The sequence below is a fragment of the Lasioglossum baleicum genome, chromosome 13 (genome assembly GCF_051020765.1).
Source record: "Lasioglossum baleicum chromosome 13, iyLasBale1, whole genome shotgun sequence".
NCBI lineage: Eukaryota > Metazoa > Arthropoda > Insecta > Hymenoptera > Halictidae > Lasioglossum > Lasioglossum baleicum.
In genome coordinates this window covers 13,896,421-13,907,603 of record NC_134941.1, presented here as the reverse complement: position 1 = coordinate 13,907,603, position 11,183 = coordinate 13,896,421, and the positions used below count along the sequence as shown (strand labels likewise).

General features: G+C 43.0%; 5 protein-coding genes and 1 non-coding gene across 7 annotated transcripts; 3 read left to right on the top strand and 3 right to left on the bottom strand.

Annotated features, from left to right (window-relative positions):
- The first annotated feature begins 597 nt into the window (after positions 1-597).
- LOC143214881 (cilia- and flagella-associated protein 52) lies at positions 598-4,191 on the top strand. Its single transcript, XM_076436411.1, has 8 exons — positions 598-865; positions 1,158-1,585; positions 1,672-1,963; positions 2,359-2,531; positions 2,604-2,752; positions 2,843-2,988; positions 3,100-3,251; positions 3,666-4,191. Exons 1-8 carry the CDS (start codon positions 722-724, stop codon positions 4,177-4,179), a joined length of 1,998 nt encoding a protein of 665 aa, XP_076292526.1. The 5' UTR covers positions 598-721; the 3' UTR covers positions 4,180-4,191.
- On the bottom strand, positions 4,177-5,032 carry Atg12 (Autophagy-related 12). Its single transcript, XM_076436489.1, has 3 exons — positions 4,858-5,032; positions 4,647-4,783; positions 4,177-4,560 (listed from the first exon to the last, which is right to left on the bottom strand). The coding sequence occupies exons 1-3, from the start codon at positions 5,030-5,032 to the stop codon at positions 4,438-4,440; spliced, it is 435 nt and encodes a 144-aa protein (XP_076292604.1). The 3' UTR covers positions 4,177-4,437.
- A 347-nt stretch (positions 5,033-5,379) lies between these two features.
- Positions 5,380-6,599, top strand: Mrps34 (mitochondrial ribosomal protein S34). The gene is made up of 3 exons (XM_076436476.1): positions 5,380-5,506; positions 5,603-5,889; positions 5,975-6,599. The coding sequence occupies exons 2-3, from the start codon at positions 5,698-5,700 to the stop codon at positions 6,374-6,376; spliced, it is 594 nt and encodes a 197-aa protein (XP_076292591.1). The 5' UTR covers positions 5,380-5,506; positions 5,603-5,697; the 3' UTR covers positions 6,377-6,599.
- Positions 6,364-8,307, bottom strand: LOC143214925 (IQ domain-containing protein K). Its single transcript, XM_076436493.1, has 5 exons — positions 7,825-8,307; positions 7,055-7,191; positions 6,825-6,948; positions 6,617-6,692; positions 6,364-6,564 (listed from the first exon to the last, which is right to left on the bottom strand). The coding sequence occupies exons 1-5, from the start codon at positions 8,098-8,100 to the stop codon at positions 6,443-6,445; spliced, it is 735 nt and encodes a 244-aa protein (XP_076292608.1). The 5' UTR covers positions 8,101-8,307; the 3' UTR covers positions 6,364-6,442.
- Positions 8,220-9,949, top strand: LOC143214913 (uncharacterized). Of its 2 annotated transcripts, none has more exons than XR_013010238.1 (3): positions 8,220-8,361; positions 8,421-9,712; positions 9,807-9,843. XR_013010238.1 is itself a non-coding variant. In XM_076436471.1 (3 exons), the coding sequence occupies exons 1-3, from the start codon at positions 8,307-8,309 to the stop codon at positions 9,799-9,801; spliced, it is 720 nt and encodes a 239-aa protein (XP_076292586.1). In that variant the 5' UTR covers positions 8,220-8,306; the 3' UTR covers positions 9,802-9,949. The 2 variants fall into 2 exon arrangements, 1 of the variants encoding a protein (XP_076292586.1); XM_076436471.1 differs by having other exon boundaries at positions 8,421-8,888; positions 9,605-9,949.
- A 1,000-nt stretch (positions 9,950-10,949) lies between these two features.
- Positions 10,950-11,042, bottom strand: Trnai-uau (transfer RNA isoleucine (anticodon UAU)). The gene is given in 2 exon segments: positions 10,950-10,985; positions 11,005-11,042. It is a non-coding gene; the product is annotated as a tRNA-Ile (tRNA).
- Positions 11,043-11,183: the final 141 nt, after the last annotated feature.

Sequence of the window (11,183 nt, the reverse complement as noted above, 5' to 3'; positions counted from 1 at the left end):
TACCTAGAGAGGCGAGGAGTAATATATGTATATTTGATTTTATTACTCGTTCATGTTTACTTTACCCTTATTATTTTAAATAGTGCTAACTCATTTTGTCGATTTTTTTATCCGGAAGGTAATGGTAACAGTCGATATGGTAATCTACAGCTACCTACTTTATCGATTCGGCGTTGTTTGGCGGTCCGAATGAAATTTGAAAGGATTTGCTTCCAAAGCCTATATAGAGATTCGTTTACGAAAACTTTTCGCTCCAGTAACGTTGCTATGCCCACTTTACCGCCAAACTTCCACATTATCTGCATCTGCTAGTATATGTATGTATTTGTATAATACAAAGTTACACACCCTATATTCTTATTCGAATGTCATGACAACACGATAACATTCGATCACCGAATGCTACTCGGATGTACACGCGAAACGAAACAATTTCGACATACATGCTTCTCGGTAAAGGTACAACAGAACAGGTAAAACGAACACAAGTGTCGGCATCGTTTAAACTTTAAACTGTGCAAGGTACTCGGCAAGCTATCGTAAACATGAAACAACTCGAATTATTCGGAGTGGTAGCATTCGACGGTTAGTATCTTATATCGTCTCGAACCCCACATCATCATTATAACACTCTGCACGATTACTTGCACTTTGCCTGTTTGTAGGTTCCATAAGAAACGGTTTGGAATTGCATCCGGATGGAGAACACCTCGTGTACCCAATGGGCAATAAAGTCACTATAAAAAGTCTGAAAACGGGGAAACAATCATTCCTCGCGGGACATAAAAATATAGTGTCCGCTTTATGCGTCTCACCTCAAGGGAATTTTCTAGCATCCGGCCAAGTGACCCACCATGGTTTCAAGGTGATTACTTGGCTCGATCGCTTGCAATTAGATCGACGCATAAATCGTATAAATCGCGGTATTCATTCAGCAGTATATACAGTGTTTCCTCGATGAATGTTCATAATACACTTCTCGGCGAGCGAGGCCTCTCGAGCTTCCTGGTCACTCACGGGATATACCTCGCGGTAGTAGAGATAGTTCTGGGACAATTAAAGGACAAACATTTAGGACATTTATCGCGAAAACACTATACATGTATAGTGTTATATGCATATCAATTAGTCGAGTGATGTATTCCTTGTATCGCCAGGCAATGGTCATAATATGGGATTATGCGAAACGCGAGATGAAATCTAGCTACGAGATGCACAAAGTAAGAGTCGAGGACGTGTGTTTCACGCGGAACGAACAATATCTGATCAGCCTTGGAGGCATGGACGACGGCGGTATCATGGTATGGGATGTTTCAAAGGGAACACCGCTTTGCGGTACTCTCGCCAGCAAAGAAACGTCCGGAAACGTTTTGTCGATCGCAGCTATGCAAGTTTGCGGGACTAGTTTCATCACAGCCGGAGAAGGAACGTTCAGGGTTTGGCTGGTGGATCCAAAAGAAAGGAGACTCGAAGGAATCGATGTTAAGATCGGTAAGATTCGGCGTGACATCAACTGCATCGCCGTGGACGACAAAGACGAATATATCTATTGTGGAACAACGTCCGGTGACATTGTGAAAACAAGGTAACCGTAAAAAGGATACCAATATGTCGACATTAGTTATATAGATCTGTAACTACAATAATCGAGATTCCGTACGCTTCTCATAGATTAAACAGAATAGAGACGAACGGGAAAGAGCCATCGAGCGTTTATCCTGTTATGATTGGATGCTATTCGAAGATGCCACGTAATGGAGCGAGAAATAATAAGACGCCGACGGGAGAAGTATACGCGGGGGGCGTGAAAAGTTTATTGTTTTTACGAAACGAGAAGATGATAGTGGGCGCAGGAGATGGCTCGGTCGAATTGATCGAAATAGCGAAAGACAACGCGAAACTCCTAAAGAACGGGTCCGTTCGTGGGAAACTTTCCTGCCATGTGCTCCCTTATATCGTAACGGTAAACTGCCCTACTATACTACACTTTGCAGTAATACAATTGCAGTAAATATTCGATGGACGCAACGGCCTCGGGGAGGTTTGTTTGGGAAAAGGACAGCGCGTGTAAACAGACCTTCGTGCAATAAATGAAACTTGTTTGTTTTTACGATTGGATTAGTAGTGATTCACACCGATATAGCCGATCCGGGATCAGATTACGCGGCATGTTTACACTGCTCGGCGACCGAGGCAGTGCCGATGCAGCTCGAGCTTCATGGCCCCTGCGGCGTTGCCCCGCAGTGGAGGGAATATTTTTTTGCATCCAACGTGTAACACCTTCTTGCGTCCATAGAATATTTACTGTACGTACATATACGAGCGTACGAATATGTTTCACGTTTTGTGTGGCCATAGCTTCGAACGGGACACGTTTGCGGCACAGTGACGTCCATGGTCAGGTACAAAAATGATTTGATATTGGTAGGAACGGCTCAATGCGAGATCTACGAGATCCAATTGTCGAATTTTCAAACGCGTTTGCTCGTAACTTGTCACACCAGTCCGATCTACGATCTAGCTTTCCCACGGTAAATCAGTTTCGTTGACTGGATCGTAACAAAGATTTCCTCGTTACCAATCAAACTGATGCTTTCCCGCAGCGATCGTTCGGAGATATTTGCGACGACTGGCAAACACGATATCCGAATATGGAAGCTGAGCACGCAGAAGGAATTGTTGCGAATCACTGTGCCGAATTTCCTTTGTTCCAGCTTGTGCTTCAACCGGAACGGCGCCACCATAATATCCGGTAGATCTCTCGTCCACAAGTTCTTTCCCCGAATTTTACCGTAAAGTATCGTGCATGCTCGTCTTGTGTTTACATGCTGCATTTGCAAAGCTTGGGAGGATGGCGCCATACGAGGATTCACATTAAACGGCGGGAATATGGCATTCGTTATTGATCGGGCGCACACAAAATCCGCATCGGCGATTACGATCAAGAACGACGATTGCTATCTAATTAGCGGCGGCTGCGACGGTCAGGTCTGAAACATTTCCAGTTTCATTCCTATTCCCATTTCTATCTTCACTGGCCGTGAAGGCTCGGTAAGAAACTGTTCTGTGCAATTACAATTACATCCTGGTCCGGTGTAGGTGCGCATATGGAAAGCAAAGTGCAAAACATGGCAATTGTTACACGTTTTGAAGCAACACAGAGGCCCGATCACCGCGCTGCGTGTTTCGTCGAACGACGAGAATCTTATTAGCTCGAGCACGGACGGGACATGCATCGTGTGGGACGCAAGGTAATGCTATAGAAAATTCCGTGATCTAAGCCGATTCTCGGTTCTCTGCTGTGACAGAGATCCTGAAGGGATACTATTATATTTTTTTGTAGCTGCGTTGAACGTAGAAAATGATAGCGAAGCTCGAGAGGTCTCGGTCGCCGAGAAGCGTAAACATAAAATAATCCAATAATGTTTACACTGCTCGGCGACCGAGGCAGCTCGAACTTTTCGGCCTCTCGCGGGGTATGCCCCCAGTGGAAGGGATAGGCGAACATGCTTAGATCGGGACTTTACTGTATTTCTTTTAATCTTGTAATGATTTACTACGGAGGTTCGAAATTCGAAGCTTCGAAGCTTCAAAATACTCGACCTTCGAAGGAAAATAACAGCCCTAGATTAGACTAGCCGGGTTGATGTCTCTGTTTCGTGCAGGAATTTCACGAGAAGATTCGCATTGCAGTCAAACACTATGCACATGTCGGCGTGTTTCGTACCCAGCGGTGTCCAAGTTTTAACATGCGGTACGGATCGAAAAATCGCCTACTGGGAGACTTTGGATGGTTCGTTGGTCCGTGAAGTGGAAGGTTCTACGATTGGTACGCTGAACGCTGTTACAGTCCGTCCTGACGGAAAATATTTCCTCACCGGGTCGGACGACTGTATCGTAAAGCTCTGGGAATATCGTACCGCGATCGTCGTCGGATTGGGTCTTGCTCATGCAGCTCCGATCAGTAGTTGCGCTTTTTCGCCGGACGGTAAATTTATGGTCACGGTAAGCACGGACGGAGCAATAATGATCTGGAAACAACCGAGTGAAACGCAGAACACGGAACAGATGGAGCAATCGCATACGATACGCGAGCGTTTGTCGTCAAACAGCGTATGTTATAATAGCAGCAGCAGCTGCAATTGCAACGACACCGACGCTATAAATACTCAAACCTAGTTTAAGTGTATCTGTATTTCGTGAAATAATCAGCTTGCAACATGAAATTCAGAAGTCAAGCCAAATGCTATCCCTTCTTAAGATTCCATAAAAATTTCACCATTCCACCGACAATGCTGACTATGGTATTTACAGTGTATCTTCGACGGTACTCAAATCCTATCGTGTATTGTACATAGCTCTCGAAACTGTCTGCAATTATCGTTTCGATACTTGTAGGATATATAATACGTAATTAGTAGTTGCTTATCTCATAGTTTATCCCCAGGCTTGACTTTTACAGTAATGAAGTATTAATTTCCCATCAGCTCCGTAACAGTTGTATAAATTCTTTAGCAGTTGATCCGGCGCTGGCGCAAACGTCTGATTTACATACAGGAACTAGTAAACAAAAAAATATATATATACATATATGCAATCGATTGTTAACCGATATTAGAGAGAAGTTGTTTTCACTTTAGACTCACCAGTTTTTCACCAGGCTCTAGTTTCAGATATCTTCTAACGAAATCAGAAATTCTGCCAATATAGAAATCTTGACTGACCGACCATTTCTTTTGCTTCATTATAGGAGCATTACCAGTTGCTTTCAACAATATATCGACTGAAACGTTTATTACGTGGTGAGCAAACTCCTACACGTACGCTCGTAAGCCAAAATATTATGAAATCTTTTACTTTTTGCTTTATCCTTGGAAACCGTGTGTACCCCATTTCGCGCTATGAGAGCTTCCGAAGGAATTGTTTCAAGACTGGCTGACGCTTCTTCGTTGGTTATACTTTCCCCCGTTTCCTCGGAGGATTTTCCTGGAGTTTCCTGCGTGATACAATCGTTTTCCGTCTTCTCGGACATGGCAAGCGATGCGCATTAGACAAGCAATATTTCAAGTCCCAAAAGAAATATTGACAACGCAAATAATATACAACTGCAACAGCTGCACAGTTTCAAACGGTTTGATTGCTGCACGTCATTTTCTAACCAAACATTGACAATCCGAGTTCGAGCGTTTCGAATCCATCGATCGTGGAACGAATTGGCAAATTACAATTATTCGTCGAGATTCACAATATCGAACCATATGAGAAATCAGAACATGATCGCGCACCGTTCATTGATAACCAGTCAAAATTGCATTCGTTTTATTGATCACGACAGGTATCGGATATCACTGGATATCACATACAATCACATATCACTGCATATCCAGAGCAGTGATGCCAGACCGTGGTACTGTGGTACCATGGGTACCATGTGGTACTAAACTGTACTAAACCCTGGCCTCGTCGAATTTGTTCACTTTTCCTAACCTATGGCAGAGAGTTATAGGTTAGGTTGCAAATGTGTAAACCAATAAAAATATTTATTGTATACAGTATACAAACGGAATAGTTGATTAGGAGAACCGATACTATTGTTTTCTAGGATTAGTCGTTGAATCATCGTCGTCAGAGTAAAAGAAGAGTAGCAAACAATAATCTGAGGAAGAAGGAAAGGATAGACCAAAGGTTAAACCAAATATGGGGATCAAATACATTGGCCGTACAACCACTTTGAAAGGGAAATCTTTATGGGAAATTTTGGGAAACTTGAAGAATTTCGGAGTGGGTAGAATGGTTATCCGAAGTCAGTATCAAAGATACCCCGAGCCATGTTATATGAGAATATTAAAAGTATCCGCGTTACCAATGATCGGCGAGGCGAATCCAGACGTAAGTTTTAATGTTTTGATTCGGCATATGTATTCACTAGTTTCCAGTATCCGTGTGCTCATAACACAGGTATCGCGTGTTACAGAATGTGCGAAAAGTGGTTGCGCTGGTTGAAAGGACGTTTCGTGGTGAAACTAAAGAAAAACCTGTTCAACTAGAATCAGTAACTTATAAGTCAGATTACGTGTTGATACCAAAGGATGAAGAGTCACGGTATTTGAATGCGCCTGGTCGATTGCCTATGAGAGTGATGCCAAGCGAAATAGAATTTCCTCCCCTGCTCAAGGAAATTTTGATTCGAGAAGCGATAAAGAGAGAAGGGAAAGAATATCCTGTGGTAGAACCGAAACTACGGCTTAAATACAACCTAACCGGAGTGAAAGGTTACATTGTCGCGAAGCAGCAGGAAACGCCAACGGTCGATTTAGAGGCAACAAAACGACCTACACTGTACAGCAGTAACGAATGCGAAAATCGTTTGCAATAATAAATTAGAAAAAGCTTTTTAGAACGTCCGTACACGAACCAAACTTTCCGAATCGTTCAAAGCGGTTTACGCGTAAGTGCTGTCCTTCGATTTCGCACAGTTTGTTTTCTTCGCAGCGATCGCTCGACGATACGCTTTGCAGCGAAGAGTATCGATAATGTGCATACTCGGCTCGTATTCGCTTGCACCTGTAATTCACCTGTAATTAGATACGTCAACAAAATATTGAACAGCGTCTACCTTTGATAGAAGTTCCTTCATGTTGCAAGATATGATCCCTGATTTGCTTGTCGGACACATCTTTTTCAGCGAAGTCCTAACATATAGAGTGATAATGTAATGTGACGGAAATGTGTGCGCGTCTGTGTGTAATGTTATGATCACACATGGAGTACAAATACACTTAGTCTACAAATGTCCAGTTAACGTTGAGAATGCGTTCGCTAACCTTCCAGAATTGCCTCAATTCCTGAACATCGTCGCGTTTTCGTACGAGCCAGCCGCGAACGTATCTTTGCAAGCACAGCGCAGCCTCGTCTCTGGTCCACAGCCATGATTTAGGATAAGGTGGCCTGTAAATGTTATTAGTTGTTATTCATTGAAAATATAGCATTTGTACATATATATATATAAAACCGATAATACAAAAATACGTGGGATTTGTGCCAATTTACCAACCGTAGAGACAACCACCGTTGAAACAGTGGGATGTCGAAGGCGTGCACACGCGAGCGAATGCTCTTGGAACGACGGGGATTCCGATTCCACAAAATCTCCGCGAGACGATCGATACCGTTGAACCAACACTTTTGTACCTGCACGCGATCATTTATTCGATCATTACTAGGCTGCGGAAGTTTATGCAATTCGCAATTTTTTCGAACCAAACGAAATATTATTTTCAGTGGTAATTCCTGGAAGTATGCCATTAATTTACTTTTACCACTTAATCCCGAAGGATTTCCGGGATAAAAACATATTCGTGCACCCCTTTGGGCTAACGGCTACCTCTGCATCAAATTTCAACTTTCTACACCTTCTGTGTTTTAAGAAGTAACACTAATTTAATTTTAGCAATTAATCTTGAAGGCCTTCCAGGATAAAAACATATTCGCGCATCCCTTTGGGCTAACGGCTAACTGTGTATCAAATTTTAACTTTCCATACTAATTTAGTTTTAGCACTTGATCCTGAAGGACTTCCGGGATAAAAACATATTGATATATTCTGGGATTTATAAATACATAAAAATCTGCAAATTAATCATTACTAAAATATACAAAATTGTTGGAAAATTTTAACAATTGGAGATGTCAAATAGCAAATATGATTTCTCTATTCAATTTAGTTTCTATTCCTTGCAATCGATGCAGACAATTTTGCTCTCGCATAAAGATCCGCAGTCGAATCATCTTCTATCGTAGTTCCGTGAAAATATTCAACGATACCCGAAGCGCGTTCCACTTGTCCGCCGCGAGAAGCGTTTCCTCCAGGGCGGGTAATAACAATCGAGATATTTGTTGATCGATATAAATCGATGCCGACTGGCGACGGTCCAGTTGCTGCGGCGAATGAACGACCGACTTCGAATATCCGACTGTTTCTTCAACGCGGCGTGCGCAATCGAATTTGCATTCGCATCTGCATCTGCGAACGCAACCGTTACCATTTTCTTCGGGCGATAGCTTATGCGAACGTGTGAAACACGTCGCCGGCTCTTGCATGTTTCACGTTCGAACGGGGGAATTACGTTTACAGGATAATTGAATGCTTGAAAATCATTTGTCAATCGTCGGCGTTGGCGCCGAGACAACGAGACTCGAACGATCAACAAGATGCGTTAACGGCGGTTCGATCAAATTTTGTGGATTCGATGATCAGGATATAATTTCTTGGATGTTTGGTTCTTTCGAAACTCGCTTCTTCCTAAATGCCCACATGCGATATTCGATGTCCGATAGTAAGAGCTGAATTGAAGAAAGTAGGTACGAGTCGGTTGGATTTTCGTTGGTTGTTCGGCTATTACTTTCCGAGATCATTTCAGTCGCGCGAGCACCGTGGATCTGGCACGAGCAAGTCGCGTCGAGAAACGGAGTCGACCAAACAGGGGACTGGGATCTCGATCGCGATGACCAAAGGGAACAAAGAGCAGTCATCGATGGCGTGTCTGCAAAACCGTTAATATACAAAGAAAGAGAAAAGGGTAAAGGTGCTAGACAGGTATCGGACTCGAGGCCGGAGTCCTCGCGCCGATTCCCCGATACCAACGGGGATTCCTCGCGAAGACTCCCCGATACCAATGGGGAGTCCTCGCGCCGACTCCCCGATACCAATGGGGAGTCCTCGCGCCGACTCCCCGATACCAACGGGGATTCCTCCCGAAGACTCCTCGATACCAATGGGGAGTCCTCGCGCCGACTCCCCGATACAAATGGGGAGTCCTCGCGCCGACTCCCCGATACCAACGGAACAAGACCGAGAACAGAATCGGCGACGCAATCTCCGCACGATGGTAAGAACGGAGGTATAATCACGTTTCAAATCGCGGTACCTGCATGCAGTGGGTGTGCAAAGTGTTCGTATACCTTTTAACTCTTTAAACCCTTCGTCCGACCTAGAATAATTCCATTCTATATCATTTTCTTCATTTTACGGACATGAAAGTGATGTAACACCTCATACAATACTTAAATGTTCAGTAATTGACTAGATGCCGACATATTTAATCATGTAAACAATTGCTGTTGGTTGTTATCGGTCGCAATTGCGAAGGAAAAAGGTAAAGACCAAGATTTTTCATCTATGTGCCTGTAATGAAAATTTCAAACGTGCATTTAATTTTGTTGATCTATAAGTAAGTTATACAAATGTACGAAGTTTCAAAAAAGCCGCAGGTATTGTAGGATGTAAAAATCTTTGAATTTACTGAGTCTTACAATTTTTGTTACTTTCCAATCGATTATATTTCATAACAACCTCGATCGATTTTGATGGAACTCTGTGTACACGCATATAACTTACTTAGACCAACGAAATGCGCCTTCTAAATTTTCATTGCAGGCACAATTTAAAGAAAAAATTATTTACACATTAGCTATAGTAAACCGATCCCTCTAACATCTCAAAAAAAACTAAAGCTGTTTTTAAAAGATATACGAATATTTTAGTACACCTGCTGTATCTCCGCGATAGCCGATACTGTTTTCCTAATTTCCGCATATTCGTCAGCGTATTCACAATCTGTCGAAGGAAGGGGTGTAGATCCGTTATGGTCCGCGGGGCCACGGACCAGAGGGGAGAAGGATGCGTCCACCGCGACTCAATATTCAGGCCGAGGTAAACCTAATGTTAGAAGTATAGAGTTACGGTACGATAGCTGTTTGCTAGGTCAACAGGGAAACGGTCACTGCCACGACACTCTTTGATACAGGAACCGACGACGGTCCTACCAAAGAAGACGAATTGACGGGACCATTCGCTACGACTCGCTTCGAGGATGAATGCGATCCAACTTGTCCACGGCGTATCTCGCGAAGCAAGTACTTTTTCTTCATTTTCTCCAGAAATCCACCGATAAAATAGTAGAGATGCAGTAAAGTCGCGATCTAGCTCCCATCGCCTGTTCCGAGCAGGGACAGAGATCGTGTAGGAATAATAAGTGGCGGGTTTAGCAGTAAGCGGCCGCGAAAAATTCAATTTATGTACAAAAAATTAAAACAACTTTTTCAATTTTCAATTGTGAATTATGCTTATTTTTAATACCACGATCGTTATAGGCTACAATTCGTTGTTTTATGTAAAAGACCAAAATTTTTACCGCTTGGAGCCTCCACTTGACTTGAGCCGCCACTGCGTGTAGGGGACCTATTGTTTTATAACTGCGTCGACTGCGCCGAAAGTAAATACAAAGGATGCCGAACGCAGAAAAGGACAGCAGATGCAGCTCGAGTTTCTTGGCCTCTCGCGGGGATGCCCTCCAGTGGAAGGGGTAGGCGAAGGGACAGTGATCGTGCAGATCCTCAGGGAGCTAGATCGCGACTTTACTGTAGTAGACAAAGTAAAAACATTGATCGAATCGCAATCAATCTCGTACTACTCCTACAGAAAGCCGAATACGAACCCTCGAGGAAAGACAGAAGGTTGTTGATACGTACTTGTTGAACAAAGGTGCGCGTTACTTCGACGACGTCTGCACTTGTTCGCTCTCTTGTATCGTCCGTTCATTGAGTCGAGACACGTTCGTTAGAAGCATAATAGGATCTGTTGCACTATTCACGTTTGGTCTGAAACTTTGCACGGAATTCGATGCGTGGTACATACCGATTCGGCTTTCGTAAAGCAGAATTGAACAGCCTGATAAGAAATTACAAATATATGATCTCGAATAAACATAATATGGAATGAAATAAATATATACATGTGTGTATATATATATATATATTTCCCAATATACTCATCTTTCCGTTGGTGTTATTGTCACTATTTATTCATATTCGCCATGGAATCCGTATCAGACATGCATAGAATCAACCGTAATTTCAAGATAACAGATTAAACTTGTAAGAAAAAAAAATGCTCCAGGTGAGGCTCGAACTCACAACCCCGGCATTGCTCACTAGTCACTGTCTTATAAGTACCGTGCGCTAACCAATTGCGCCACTGGAGCTGTTGGTAACAACCCCGCTAATAATGTTTTTATGCGGCTCGATCGAAACCCATCGATTTTCTCGAATATAGAGCATCTGTTTAACAATAATGCGTCTTTTCCAATAGTGCAGTAAACATTTTACATTTACCGTGGTATCGG